Source organism: Brachyhypopomus gauderio, chromosome 7 (assembly GCF_052324685.1).
Source record: "Brachyhypopomus gauderio isolate BG-103 chromosome 7, BGAUD_0.2, whole genome shotgun sequence".
NCBI classification, from domain to species: Eukaryota; Metazoa; Chordata; class Actinopteri; order Gymnotiformes; family Hypopomidae; genus Brachyhypopomus; species Brachyhypopomus gauderio.
Window position 1 is genome coordinate 18,376,864 of NC_135217.1, and position 15,671 is coordinate 18,392,534.

Below are 15,671 nucleotides of genomic sequence, written 5' to 3' on the forward strand. Positions count from 1 at the left end.
GATCTGATGAATGAAATTATATAAACTGATATTAAAAAGTAAAAGGATATTCCCATTCAAGCTCAAACTCATTCAAAGAAAGTGAGTAGTAATCAGCATAACATTGAAATCATATTCAAATCATTCAAATTTGCCCCAAAGATAACAAACAGACAAAGTAAAATGACCCCCAAATTGGATCCCTGGATATAGTAATGACTCACATGTAGTAAATCTGTGAACAAACACATTTGGATTCTTTAAAGTTAGAATGCAAATGTGAATAATTGCAAAAATGGGCTTTACTTCTGATGCCAGGTTTCTATTTCCCAAATTCTGGGTAGCTTTCACTTGTGTTCAAATTTTCACTTGTGTTCAAACTTTCTTGTGTAAAAATTACTAATACATTACTAATACCTTACTCATATTATTACTACATACAACCCTAATATTGAAAAAAGCTTCAAACACATGTCACTTACTAAAATGAATCACAAATTATGGTACATCGAGCTGTCATATAGTTTAAAGGCTGTTATAGTTTGGGCACCACTGGTGAAGTGGTTAGGGAAACCATTGCCAATTAGGGGAATGAATTAGAGGAAGTGAGTCTGTGGTGTGTGTGTGTGTGTGTGTGTGGGGGGGGGGGGGGTGCTCAACAGATAGCCGTTGTCATTCTTAGAAGAGCAAACCCTGGAGAGGTAGGGTTGAGATGAGGTTGTGGTTTGACTGTCAGCTTTGACTCTTGTCTTCACTGTAAGCAACTCACTGACTGTAAAAAAAAAAAGGTTACCGTTGAACTTCTTCATTGATATTGTACATGTGCAGCATGCATGATCACACTTGTGTTTGTTTCTCTGAAAAGGCTGTCCTTGCAAAAGCTGCCAAGCCAGTTATCTGTCAGCATCTGTTAGATGCATCTGGAAAATGTTCACAATATTGTATGGAGTCAGGATGACTTTGTAGTTCACCCCAGTTAGTTTGCAGTACAGTTTGACATAGGTAACACATTGTGACATTGTTGTGCCTAAACCTGTTAAAACCGACTAATTCCAAAGGGAATTGAGATCGGGGTTTCAATGTATTAACGGAATGTAATAGAAATAGAAGTCCTATGAAAAAATGCCCCTGTTAGTCAGTCTGAGTATCACTTAACATGTTTGAAGGGGCCCGGCTTTGTTCTGTGGGTCAGTTAGCGAGAGACCCAAAGTGTGAGGGATGTTTGAGTGCTTGTGTACGTAAGTGCAATGGAAGGAGCAAATTGCAGTTGGGGAGGTGTAAATTGCACCTAGAGCGGCGTGCTGACTGGGCCATCACTTTGAGAGGGGGCCCAGACTCTCACCACATCCTCCACAGCCTTTACTGTCTCCTCTCACTTTCACCCTGACTAACCCTCACACAGCCCCGTCGCCTGGGAAAGGTCGCTTTCATTTGCAGCCAAGAGGAAGAGTGCACCGCGGGAGTGGTGCATTTCAAAAGCGCGCTGAAATAAAATGGTGCAGGCAATCAAGTTATGAACACGGCAGCTTGGTGTTTTCCATAATGTGCCACTATAACTCAAAGCTCTGTTTATACCGAAGCTAGCTGGAATGACCAAATGCTATCTGTCAATGTTGTGATTGGCAGTAACAGCTCCAATGGAATTATTTTGTGCGTAAAATTGATCTGTGGCACTCAAAACTGATTCCATACCAAGCTCCTTTTAAGGCAAAGATTTCATTTAGGGGGAAAAAATTATCTCCTTCCAAGAACTCACTGTGATAAACTCCTATGTACTTACCACAGTGAATATTTTATAATTATTTTTAAGAGTTTGTGGCAGGATTTTAAGTAGATACATGAGAAATGAAGAGAACATGACGGGTGCCAACCCTGCACCAATGCTGTCTCTAGTTTACCCAGAAGTCTCTCTGCCCAAGCCTTACACCCTCTAGGGTGCTATGCTTTGGTGCTGTGGGTTGAAAGAGCACAGTTCAGATTTTGGGTTGATATAAGGTTCACAGCCATCTTGCCAAACCCAGCCTGTGATGGCCTCAGCTTTTGTATTCAGTCAATAGCCTTAAAAACAAACAAACAAACAACAACAAAAACAGAACAGACGTTACATTCGTTCAGTTGATTCAAAATTGACAGGAGGCCAATTATCACATCTTCTCTTATCACTAGACGGCATAACTCAAAAACTTTACAAAACGTTACAGAGAACGGCCTTCGTCAGGTGAACGTGCGCTATGAGTGAGAACACAGTGGGTCAGTCTGTGTGGTACGTTTGTTATCTAATGAGAGGAACACACAACAGTTGAGTCCTGTGGTTTGCCGTTACTCCTCATGCAACAGTGCGTCCCTCATCTTTCTGTGTGAACCGGCTAATGTAGCTCCCATATCCGGCTAAACTCTTTGTTCCTCTTTCTCTTACAATGTTTGACTCTGTGAAGGAACACTTGAACACATGACAATACACAAAGCCCTAATTATTTTCAACGAGGAATGAAAAAACAAAATGTTTTTAGAATGTTTATGTAGTTAAGCAATGTTAGCAATGAAATATTTACAGTGAACAAAGTGAATATTTACAGTGAATTTGCTGTTCATATGAGCGTAGTGAGAAGGACTTTGGGCTGTCAATCAGAAGGTTGTGGGTTTGAATCCTGGCTCTGTAGCCACTAGTGGGCCCTTCAGAAAGGCCCTCACCCCTCTAAGCTCCAAGCGTGCTGTAGACACCATGTGCTCTGACTGCAGTTTTCTGCCTTATACTGAACTTGTGCTTGAGCTAATCTAATCTTTAATTAGACCCAGAGCCATGGACAGTGAAAAACTATAGGGTGGAGGGATGGGAATTTCTGACTTTGGCTCTGGTCCTACATCAGGAGTCTTACCTGACTGCAAATCACATGGTCAGTCTGACGGCATCGCAGACAGCAGGAGTCCTGTTCACTAACAGCCCATCACAGTGTTTGGATTTGATTTAGACTGGTAGCCCATCTGAATACAGTACGGGTGTATTAAAAAAAATGCTAAACTGAGGAAAGAGATTTGAATGAAAAATAAAACATTTACACACCAACAGACGTAGAACTGTTTTAATATAAACACAACACTGTAGAAGAGACTGGACTACATTACTGCATGTTCTGTCTGAGTTCCTCCAGCTCAAAGAGCTTCAGCTGGGACTAGACATCCCTGAGGAACAGCATGCGGTGGAGACTCATAGGGACGATCTTCTCACCGCTTGGCAGCAGGACTCCCAGGGAGCCGTGCAGGCTAGCGAGAGCGCTCCGGTGTCTCTGCTCATTTCTAACACTGGCGTTCATCACAGACGCCATGATCTGGGCTCCACAGAACTTGCCAAAACTAAAATTTTGACAAGTTTGAGTTTTATGGGGTTTTTTTTTCCTTTTCTTCATTTCACTTTTTAATTCCAAGAAAAATTAATGAACGGGGAAAAAAAAGTGTTAACACTATTACAACACAGCATATTCAGCATCAACACTGACAAATTCTAATAAAATGTGCATGTGCAGAGGAATTGCTGGTGCCCTGTGCAGTACTTGCATACCCAACATATTTTAGCATACTGCGCATGAAAAATGAGCTCTAATCACCATGCATGCCACAAGACTGCATACAACACCGGGGCTGGACTGGGTCGCTCTGCATGCAGACACTGATATTGCAGAATGCATATTGATACCAAAAGCCTTTGGGCTGATGCACATAATGTAATGTAAATTAATATCTACTCCCACATGTAATACGATCAGCATCTGCATTACAAAGAGGTTGAGGGGAACTTGTAAAATAAATTGTGTGTGAGAGAGAGACAATACTGGCGATACTGTAAATGAAGATAGTTGTGCCAGTAAAGCTTACTGAACTGATCTGAGGGAGATTGAGGAATTCTCAAGGTTTTGGCCAGTTTTCTCTCAATTCATTTGGAGACTCTTGTCACTTTGAGCTTGATAGGTCTTCCCTCTAGCATCCGGTCAAATTGGCTCACAAATAAATTGTGATTTGTTTTGAAAATGGTATTTGGCCATTTTTTAAAATCTAATTGCCTATTGATTGGAATTATTAAATAAACAAAGATTACTGTTTATTAATTTAAGTACATTTTTGCAATTCTTGCCTGTGAACCAGTTTAACTGTGGAATAAATGTAAGTTAATATAACCTTAAAATCACGGTAATTTTACCTGTTATAGCCCTAAATTCTTAATTGCCCTGCATGTGCTGAACCTAATGCACTGTTAAAAACACTGCACTATAACGTATTACCAATGATCAATGTGCAAGTAGTGAACTTTAAAGACACCTGACTGAATTGTAATCATTAATGAGAAGCAGCACGCTCCCCTTCACTCCCACTACTGCACCACTGCAGAGAAGCTACAGCCAGCCAACAGTCCCCCTCCTCTCTCCCCAGACTATACAGTAATGCTGCATAGATACAGGACACACCCAGGACCTGAGCTGCTAGCTCTCTCTCTCCCCCTCCCTCCCTCCCTTCCTCCCTCCCTCCCTCCCTTTCTCTCTCTCTCTCTCTCTCTCTCTCCCTCCCTCCCTGACCCGGAGCTTCAGTACCAATGTCCAGGACACGCTGCAGAATCTCTTGCTTCTCTGACCTTCGCCTGCATCCTCGTCTAATGCGGGAGCACATGACCCAACCACCCAACTACAGCCACACCCACTTTCCTTTATCTGCTTCATTGCCCATCCCTCTCTATCTCTTTCCTTCATTTAACCCCCCCCCCCCCCCAACACACACACACACACACACACACACACAAAAAGGGGCAGCGCTTATTAGTCTCTGCACAAGGTCCAACAGTATTAGTCTCTGCACTGAACTATTTCAACTGTCCTCAAAGTGTCACACCAAACTTGAAGTGTATATTTTGCACAAGTGCACAAATGTGATGGGTCAGTTAGTGCACATTCACAGTGAAACAGTAATCGCACTTAAAGAAAATAAAAAACAGTAGGTGAAAGATAAGAGGAAGTCAGGAACCATAAAAAGAGGAAATAGGATTTAAATGAGACATAAGTAAAACACTAGAACATGTATTGGTGAGTTTGCGCTCAGAACAAAAAATGTATCTAGCTCTTCTCAAATCTTGACATCACAAGTAGTCTAGCATTTGAGATTTCAAGTGGGCGTGTAAGGGAGAAATATGCGTGAGGTTCTTGGAGGAGCGCCACGGAGGTCTTCACAGGGTGTGGGATTTAGCTGCTTCTCAGTAAAGTTACATTACTGTGTCCAAGGTGTATAAAACAGGATGGTCAAGTTTGCACAAATGTTGTTGAAACACTGCGGTGCAAAATACTGTTATATTGTATATGTGTCAAGATATAGATATAATGTTTTGATATAGATATAATGTTTTGAGCCTGTGTTTCAGCAACATTATACACCTTCCTGGTGTAGTATCCAGAATCTGGAGTGTGGGATCTGAAATGCACTGCAAAACCTGCTGAAAGAGTACTAAAACAAACCAAAAGTTACAAAAATGAAGCACTTTTAATTTTTTTTCCCCAAATAGCACATCGCAAGTAATCATACAGCAAAAACAATATTGACCTATCATAAATTTTTAAATCAGTAAAAAAAAAAAAACAACACATTAATCAATGTGATATCTAAAACATGGACAGCTCTATCAGTAAAATTTCCATTCTGACAAGTGCCATTTAAACAAGTAAAACATCATTTAAATGTACTCAAATTTACACATAACCAAGCAGAGAAATTAATTTGAAACATTAGTTTGCACTCATCTTAAATAGAGGAAAACCACATTTTTCTGTCATGCAAAGGACATATTAAATATTAATTCAAACAAAAAATTTATATATATATATATATATATATATATATATATATATATATATATATATATATATATATATATATATATATATGCGCACACATACACTCTATCTATATATATTTATTTTTTTCATTTTCAAGTCAAAAACACTCCCCTTCCTCTTTACAGGAAAAGAAGTTAAATTAAAATATTAACCACAAAAATAATCCCACAATTATTTCATGTCCCCCACCACACTGTAGCTGCCATCAGTAACATGGCCATATTTCAGATGTGTGAATATTTTTTCAGGAGAACTGATTTGGCACAAACAGAAACACAGAATGGCAATAGCATTCGCTTTATTTATTTATTTATTTACTTTATGAGTGAAGCATGTGTCTGATTTGTACGTTTTTCTGTAAAAAGACATTTTTTTTCTGTGCTTAGCCATCGTTCAAGGGGAGGGGGGGAGGAGGGGGTGTCCCCAAAACATTTGTGCAAGGCTAGTGGTGTATATCCCAGAGCGGCTGATCACTGGAGCATGCTCTTAATGGTCTTAGCAGTCGATTCATCGTGCAGATGCTTTGTCGTGTACCTGCACGGATACGAGCAAACAAAATCGTTGTTTTACAGTTAGCCTGAAATTAGTCAAATTCAACAAGTAATTTGGATTAATCTGTTCCTAAACAGATCTGAGAACAGAAGCTATTGAACCTGTGATAAATTGCATTGTGAACAGATGCACAAGCTCAACACCATTTTACTTTACTCAACAAATGATGCAGGGGTTTTATCTGATTTAGAAGGATCGGTTCTGTGATGACAGAGTTTGATCTTCAAAACAAACATCTGGCATGCCAGAATTAAAGTTTGTGCATTTGGTTAAGAGGTTAAGGTTCAAGGTTAAATCCTCCACTCCTCACCTGAGAGCGTTTAACAGGCCTTCCACGCTGTTTGGAGGCTGATCTTTGAGGACTTTTATGCACCCTTTCATCTGTGCAAAGACACAAACATTACAAGGTGGTTACAGTGACTACTTTCCTATTACAACAGGCCATTGAGACCGTAGCCAACAATGTTTCTCACTAACGTTATCACCATGGACCGAAAGGTGTGTGTGGGGGGGGGATCAAACAAAGAACTGCCTCCGATTCTGACTGATTTGTATATTTCAAAGTCCTACATGTGAATTGCTGTATTTCAACATAATGTGAAACTTTTAACTCATCTATGTGAAATCTATAATTAACTAGTTATGAAACATGTCACTACCTTGTAAATATTTTAAATAAGTACCGTTAGTATCCTGTGCTCATCAAGAGCTTTCTGAACAAGCTATTCAAAGTCCTGGCAGGCCTGTGCCTACAGCTTCCTGTGATCACCTTTCAACAAACTTCAAACCTGAACCTTCAAAGGCTTGACAAGAGTTTTTAAAGGAGCGGTGGGCCTGCTCCACAGCAGAAGGTCCACTCACGTCTATTTTGGAGGACCTGGAGAAGGCGCCAACAGGATGGACGTAGTCGTAGAGGATGATGACCCCCACCATGACCCTCAGGCAGAAGGACACGGTGTCCTCCCTGCTAAAACGGCTCCGGTACTCCCTGTAAAGTGCCACAGCGGTACACGAGTGCTTAGACACACGCCGGACGACGTGGCACTGGGCCCGCCGTCTAAATCAGGTGTGCAAATCCTCTGGTATTCCAGTCGTGTTTTTAGATTTGTTAATCTTTCCAAGCGCGTATTCAAAAGATGCCCTGATGAACTTACGGTGTCTCCAACATGACTTTGCAGACGCTGGCCATAGTGCTCAACACATCTGTCGTGTTCTCAATCGGCAGGGTCTTGTTCTGTAAAAGCAGTGCCTGCCTTTTAGAGCCAATCAGCAGGCCTTTTTTTGTGCATACATTATGTATGAGCAGAAGGTCCCCCGAGTTACTAATGAACCGATGGCAACTGGCGTCTCCTACCTCAGACACAAACTTCGTCGTGCCATCGCTCAGTGTCTTCAGCATGGGCGTGGCGTCGGCGTAAAATAGAGATATCCTATTGGCCAGCTCGTTGTTGACCTCGCTTTCTCCCTCTGTCTGCAAGGAGCATCAAACTAATTATTTGTTTTGAAGAAGAAAGAAAGTACAGAGATAAAGTACAGCACAGGCTGATCACGAACAGATGACCCAATTACGGCCAAGTTCTGATTGATCACGGTCAAAACTCAAACTAAATAAGAAAAGCAGTATTTCTGCAGGCTGAATTTGACCCAAATATAGTAAGGAAGCGTTTTCCTAAGGAAAACATTTTTGTCCCAAATTTTAGATGAACAACACAGGTCTGATACATTTGCCCAACTCTCCTTCTATAAATAGATATAAACCAGAAATATTACACACAGTCTAACATTCAGACATGTTTGAAGATATTGTTAAGTACATGTTTGAAGCCTTTAATCTGACATGTGACACCTGAGCTCTAAGAGATGGAGGGCCTTCAGGAGCAGGGTATATATTATTAATCGCTTCACAAGGGTTGAGCTGGGCTATACAGACCTGTCTCAGTTTATCTTCTTCTCTGATATTGTTCCATTTATAGCCTACATTTTATTATTATTATTATTATTATTATTATTATTAGGTCACCAAAATGATCCCTACTACTGATGTACTTTCATAGCTCCAGTCAATTGGACAGTCAATAGCGTTGGTCAGACGCTAAAAAGGTCGTCTCAGTAAGGCAAACCCTTTCATTTAGGGATAAAGGAGCTATCACCACCAAGAATCTGCCATGCAAGTAGCAGTCCATTAGCGTAATGGAAGGCATAAAGAATGGACAGAAATGACTGACATCAAGACATGTGCCTTTACAATTCATTGTAAACCGACCATGCGTTTATGATGGTACGCCTGTTAAATAATTAAACATCGGACAGTTAAGGCAAAGATGATGGAGATGATAATAACTCTTTGGTTATGGGTTTGATTCCCAAGGAGGTACCGTCAAAGACATAAGATGCTCTTGTATGGAGCATCTACCAAATTCTGTTAATGTAAACATACTGAATAATATATCTCAAGATACTGCAAGTAACCGCTAAAATATACCTGAATTTTCAAAAGCAGATTTGTTTGAAATATTTTTTTCACAGAAACGAAACTATTCAGGGCTATTCTCACTAAAATCTATCAAGGCTTGGGGACAGCTATGAACGTTTCAACTATTTATAATACATTTGCATGATTTCATAAATGAGTGAATTCATTATACAGTAAATCACATACACCTGTGCATTCTAGTGAGACCAGAAACAAAAACAAGCTCCTGAATTAAACATGGGTTTAGGTTAGCGCCAGTGCCAGCCCGCATGCTGGCTATTTCAGCACGGTTTCTGTCCGATGGCCCTGGGGAAGAGCTACGGCTGAGGGGTTACGGAGTTCAGTAGGGAAGTATAAGAGGGGAATACCAACCTCACTCCCCTCAACTGAGTCTTGGGCAGTGAGGAGTCCCTCGGGGTTGCATATTAGGCAGGTCCCAGATCAGATTTCAGGTCCTAAGAGTGCTGCGTCTCAAGGGAGTGTGTGTGCAGCTGACTACGGTTCAGGTGCAAGAGTGCATGTCGGTGCACCACAGCACACTTTACCAAGAGCCTCGAACTTGCTACCTCTCCCTTTGGGAGGTTACTTCCTGTTTGGGGCTCTGTAGACCCTTGAGAGACATTTGTATTTGTGTGTGTGTGTGTGTGTGGGTGTGTGTGTGTTGGTAAAATCTCACCAACCTAAAGTAGTGAAGTTGGCTGTTAGTGAAGTTACAAACAGTTGGCATAAAATTCGGAATACCCTTTTGACCGTCCCTATTAACTCCTGCAGAGGAGTACAACATGGAACTGAGCATGTGCATGTGTGTGTGCGCATGCGTACAAGCATGCATTCACACACACACACCATACATGGGAATGGAGAAGAGAAATAGAAGGAGAAATAGACAGGGTTGGTACAAAATGGAAAATGGTAGCACTTTTTATCGGGAACTCACTGGAACATTATTCATCCTCATGCGGCTCAGAGTCCTCCGGTAGTAACTGAAGTCATTCTGAATAGCAGGATTCGTCATCTGAAGAGGGGGAGAAAAAGAAAGTTTTTTTTTCCCCTTTCCAAGACATTAGCTGCCATTTTGCACACAACATGACATGTGCACTGGGAGATCGCGAGGCACCGAGCTGCCTGCCTTTAGTAGCATTTCAGCTACTGGATGAGGTTCTCTGTGACAGGCGCGTTTGAAGAACACAGAGTAAACACAGCTTAAGGGAGCCAGGAACATAAAAAGGGAATGACAGGATTAGCCATAGCTTTGCTCAAACACAGTTTGGTCTCCCAACGAAGGCCAAGATGGCCTCTTTCTTCACGGCGCGTGGCTAGTTGGGGATCCGTGAGCGGCCTCTTGGCAGGACGGCTGGGAGTTGAAGCTAAGGGCTGTAGACACGATGCTTGTGATGAGAGAGCGAGCAGCGTGGAAATGTGGCGTAATGGGAGATGCATGCTCATTTCGTGGGCGAGCACTTTCAGGGTTGCGCAGTTGGAAGAGTGGAGATCAGATAGAGGGGGTCAAAGGTCAGTTAGAGAGACCTTTTTTCATGGGTAAAAAGGTCATGTTATTGTACTTAATAATTCTGACAGAAATGATTACAGTCGATTATCTTTCTGTGCTGTCATGTTCCGTTTCCCCTTACATGACCAAGTCATGTGTGGGCGTTTCTCCAAATTGTAAGAGAAAACAAAAATGTTTTGCTTGTGCAGTCCGTCAAAAGAAAAACTGTTTTATGTAAACAAATAAGTGCAAATGATCCTGATTTGAACAATACAGCCTAAGCCACATACAGCGTATTCTACCACAATTTTGACCTGACAATCTGACTGGTTGAGAAGTGTTCCAAGTATGCTGATATTTGCGATAACAGCTCAAGTTTTTCACACCAAAGTTGCATCACCCCACTTCTTCGTATCTGCTAGCTTTTTTCACCAAAGCCTTTGTTTATTTGTGCATATACAAAATAGGAAATGAATAAGCAGCCTATTTGGTGAGAGTGTGTGTGTGACCACAGACACAGATCAAATTCCCAACCTGCCATTACTTTGAAACTGGCCACCAGTGAACCCAGATGGGCTGGTTCATCCACACATGTCCTTAAGAGAAACCTTTGTTTCTCACTACACAATGAACAGACATGTAGATATTAACACACACAAATAATGTAGTAACCCTAATACATATTTCTATCTTTTCATTTTGAATATGTTTCTTTTTGGATTTGTTAGTTAGTTTGTTTAATTGTCAGTGTTACTTGATGGTGCCATATAAATCATATTCCTTTCATACTGTGTTAGGCAGGTAACCAACCAATACGTTTACTGTGTTAATCTGGGAGGACTACAGTGGGAAAAACAGTGACGATCTGTAACCTGCACCTATGAATAGGGTGACCAAACGCCCGTATTTCCCGGGACATGTCCGTATTTCACGTTCGGTACCGGGCGTGAAATACGGACATGTCCCGGGAAATACGGGCGTTTGGTCACCCTACCTATGAACTGCAAGAACATGCAACCAGCATTTTTTAGCATTATGTTTCTAGAATGTTACAAATATGCTTTCAGGAGCAAACCCCAGTTCTCAACTATGAGGAGATCAGTACCAACTCCATGGGCTGGTCTGCTATGCTGCAGACCACTGGTGCCATTTTCAACTGCCCATCCCAGTCCAGAGTGACCAGCACTGGCAGCCTAAACTAGGTCAGAGTGCCAAGCAGGGTGGGGGCACGGACGGGTGGAGGCTGGCACGCGATCTTACACCCCCTACCTGCCTGCTTTTAGCACCCCCATCGGGGGGGCTCTTTATCTGGGCCATCCCAGTCCACCGCCACAGGGTGAAGTGGTGCATGTGTGTGTGTATTCTAGCATGGGGAGAGAGAGAGAGAGAGAGAGAGAGAGAGAGAGAGAGAGAGAGAGAGAGAGAGAGAGCGCGTTAGGCAACAACGTTAGCTCTGGTATGAACGAGGTTTGGGCTGGACTGAAGGGCATCTGATTGGTCATGACAGACATGAGTTCTGCTACCCAGGATGCAGGAGGCGGGCCACTAGCCAGCCTTTACCACACTGCCAGGGTCTCGCACGCCAACACCCGGCCAAGTGGAGCAGGGCTCGTTAGATAAACCAACCGCTATGACCCACTGCCGATAAAGGGCACTGGGAACTGTACACTAACTCAAGGCAACAGGGCCGCAACGAGGAACGGAGTCTCGGTGGAGTGATTGGATGACGTCTGTGCCATTAGGAGCTGCCAGAGGAAAAAGGGGCCAGGAATAAAATGGCAAAAGTAGGAAAAGACAAATAACTCCCTTGTTCCCTTAAAAGTTAGCTTGTAATTATCCAGAATTAGCAGATTGCTGTACCATATAATCCTTGGTCAATCACTAGCATTTGAGAACAAATGCTCAATGTTACAGGAGCCCTGAAAAGCACAGAAGTCTGACTGCCCTATGGTACAATTTACTCTATAAAAACAAAGAAAAAAAAACAAAAACAAAAACACATATTTAAATCACAAAAAATGGATTAAACTAGCCAGCAACAGTTTTGCTAATAGACTTCTCCCATCTGGTTCAGAGGAGCCATCATTATTGTGTTTTCACAAACAGCCATCACAGCCTCCAAACAGCCATAAACCACGTCATCACTGTGCTACCTCCCTGATTAATGGGTTTCCATTTGCCATTTGTTGTTTGTTTGGGTTTTTTTGACAATGACGTCTGACCCGGATATTGGCTGTACGATCCCTCCAAGGTGCCAGTTTACAAAACATTTCTGAATGCAACAATCTGTTGTCCGAAACACTTAATCACCTGCAACCTGCTACTTAGGAAAAGCAATCTGGAGAGAGTGAGAGAGAAGTTCTGGGTGCGTCTCACCTTCAGCTCGTCAAAGCAGAGCGTGAAATGCAGGATCTCAGCGAACTGCTTGGCGAGGGCCTGCTCGCGCTCCAGGTGCTGCGTGGGGTCGCTGTACGTCTCATTGGTCAGGGCCCGCAGTAGACTGTGGAGTGCTGCTTCTGAAGGTGGGGCAAAAGTCAATCACACATTTTACCGACACAATCTGCGGTGGAACCTTTTTGGGTTAGAACATATTGAAGCACTGAGCCTAAATGTCCGTAAGTAAGTAAGAAGTTCATGTCATTATTATAAATTTCAAAGTGTAATCATAAGCACAAAATATACAATCTATATTCGATACCATTACTGTAAACTTTTTAGAATCCCTACCGCACAGATTATTACAAGATTGTAAAGATTAATTCTAAAGCTTTTAGTAGGTTCACTGGTCAGCTCCGTAATCACCCCTAACATTACACGTACCACAGTAGCGAGGACACATACCAAAGCATTCTGCAAAGTCAGCAATGATCTAATCTGAAGAAAGATTTGTCATCTACTATCAAACTGATCACCCACACGCGTGCCTTTTCTCTCTAAGCCTTGTGTGTAATGGTCACAATGGAGCTCTGAAGACAACATGTGCAGAAGCCGAGCCTAAGCCACGTCTCCCAGTCCTGATCCTTTCCTCCGCGGGCCCTACGGAACCGCACCGGATGCTACAGCGTCTAGATTACATAACGCGGAATCTGCCAAATTGGCTCTACGCTTTCGAGATGAATGTCAAAGATGACGCGTTTCGGCCCTGGTTTTAGTTTCGATTCCGGTCCCAGTCCGCAACAGATTACGCATGCTGACCAGGCCGCAGCTGAGATTGCACACAGTGGGCCATGAAGTAGAACTGTTGTTACCAGCACAGATTGGTTTTCGCTCTGAGTGGTTTTCACTCTGTGCTCTCTGGAGTCTTTTCACCTTTTGAAACATGCATGCATCATTTCAAACAGATCAACTGCTAAGCAAATGGAAATCAAAAGAGAAAGAGATTAATAAAGAGAACGAGAACTTCAACAAGGAGCCCGTCTGTCTGAAGAACGGGTTCCTATCGCAGCTCCCGCTCTGCACATTTGTTCAGCCAGTAACTCAATTCGGAGTCTTTATTTCAAACAAGTTCTAAATCACCTTCAGCAGTACACAGCTGCTCAATCTCAGCCAGAGAAGGAAGGAGAGAGTGGGGGATGTGGCCAGGCCACTGATCCGAGGAGAAGCGGTATGGCTGGCAAATTGCGCCTGTTCGCCTCACGCTAACGACCTCCATCTGCTGCCGACGTCGTGGCAGGGAGGGGGCGGCGGCCATGGAAATGAGCGTGGAGGTGCACTTTCCTCCACCCTCGGGCAGGGACGGAGGGGCAGGTGGAGCGGGCGTCTCTTTAAGGAGCAGGGGGAGTGGGCCGGGCGACACCACCAAAGCTGATGAGAACCTCTGGATGGCTGGAGAGGGAGGAGAGTCACTCCACGTGGGACGTACACACGCACAGAGCAAAACGGCAGCGTGGCGTGATTTAGCAACGATGCTTTCTCTGAAACGTTTCATCTTTTCATCTATATACTCGTTTTTATCAAAGCTGAAGCTTTGAACAGTCACCGACTTCAACTCCTGCCCCACAGGTCCCAGGGAGAGAGAGGCCCGCCTCAGGAGGGTCGTCATGCGACCCAATCGGTCCGTCCCGGCGGCAAAGCGCTCTGACCTACTCTGCAAGGTTACTGCACGGGCCGCCTGCTCCAAGATGCTCCAACGCGCTCAAAGGGAATTAAGAGGTTAAGGTCAGAGGGGGATTTAGAACAAGGCCTGACCTCTGACCCCAAGTGTCTGTCCCACTCTATTCTCCTGCTCTCCGACAACCTGACCACATCACTAACCCAATCACGTCCGAGCAGCAGAGGTTCGGGGAGAAAATCGCTGCTGGTTGCTGTGTCTCCGTTTCTAGGTCACTGCCATTATCCCCTCTGTCAGTTTAAGGTCAAAACTACAGATCCAAAATTATCACCAAGTACTTCCTGAAGCAAGTTTCCTTAAAATAATTTAATGTACAACTTATAAACAATGCAAAAAACAGCCATAACAATATCTACAGCGCAGCTGCAACACCGTCAGCTGTGTGCTCGTGTGTGTGTGTGTGTGTGTGTGTGTGTGTGTGTGTGTGTGTGCGCACGCGTGCATGTGCTTGCCAGCACATCAGGGCAGGATTTGTGCGACTGTGTTTGCCAAAATGTTCACACTTCAACATACGAGATGTGTGGAAAAACTACAAAGGCTCACAGAGGCAGAAAGGAAGATGGTGGCAGAAGGGAGGAGAGCCAGTGCGGGTCGGTTCTGTCCCGCAGCGACTACCTGCCAGGCCGCGGGACAGGAGATCTTACCTAATCTCTGGGAGAACTGGTAGAAGGTTCTGAGTTTGCCCACGAGGGGCAGCACAGCGCTCCACGCCTGCTCCTGTAGACCCTCGTCGCTGGGGTTCTGGATGGCCTGGGGGGGGAGGGGGGAGGCCATGGTGACTACACGGCCCAGCTGGGCTGCACAGACCCGCCCCTCCAGACAGGAGCGGGACACATGCAGTGTGGTACCACACACTTCATCCTATGATGTGCTACAAGGTTCTACGTGATGTTTCAGTCGAGTTATACTATAGTTAGGGACACACACAACTTCCATTTAACTTATGATTACAAAATAATAATCTAAATAACTAAATAAATGAAATAAACGCTCAGTGTGCAGTTTCATTCCCAGTCCACATAAATTATGAGCAGCATTTGATGTTTTCTCCACTGAAGATGAATGGAGTGAGAACGAGAATTGAAAGAAGTAATAAAAGGCTACATTCATCTATTCACCAGTAAACGCAATGGCAATGCTGGCACACCATGGCAACTGTGTCGGTATAGCAACGGTAACCACGGAAATATGAGCATC

General features: G+C 43.4%; 1 protein-coding gene across 1 annotated transcript in view; it reads right to left on the reverse strand.

Moving 5' to 3' along the window:
* Positions 1-6,199: 6,199 nt before the first annotated feature.
* Positions 6,200-15,671, reverse strand: part of fam49bb (family with sequence similarity 49 member Bb) — a 33,611-nt gene continuing 24,139 nt past the window's right edge. Inside the window, exons 6-13 of the mRNA XM_077012254.1 lie at positions 15,119-15,224; positions 12,740-12,879; positions 9,812-9,889; positions 7,756-7,872; positions 7,556-7,635; positions 7,263-7,389; positions 6,712-6,782; positions 6,200-6,383 (exon numbers count right to left, since the gene is read on the reverse strand). Coding sequence (XP_076868369.1) covers positions 6,320-6,383; positions 6,712-6,782; positions 7,263-7,389; positions 7,556-7,635; positions 7,756-7,872; positions 9,812-9,889; positions 12,740-12,879; positions 15,119-15,224 — 783 coding nt within the window. The 3' untranslated portion in view covers positions 6,200-6,319. The remainder of the gene's footprint in view (positions 6,384-6,711; positions 6,783-7,262; positions 7,390-7,555; positions 7,636-7,755; positions 7,873-9,811; positions 9,890-12,739; positions 12,880-15,118; positions 15,225-15,671) is intronic.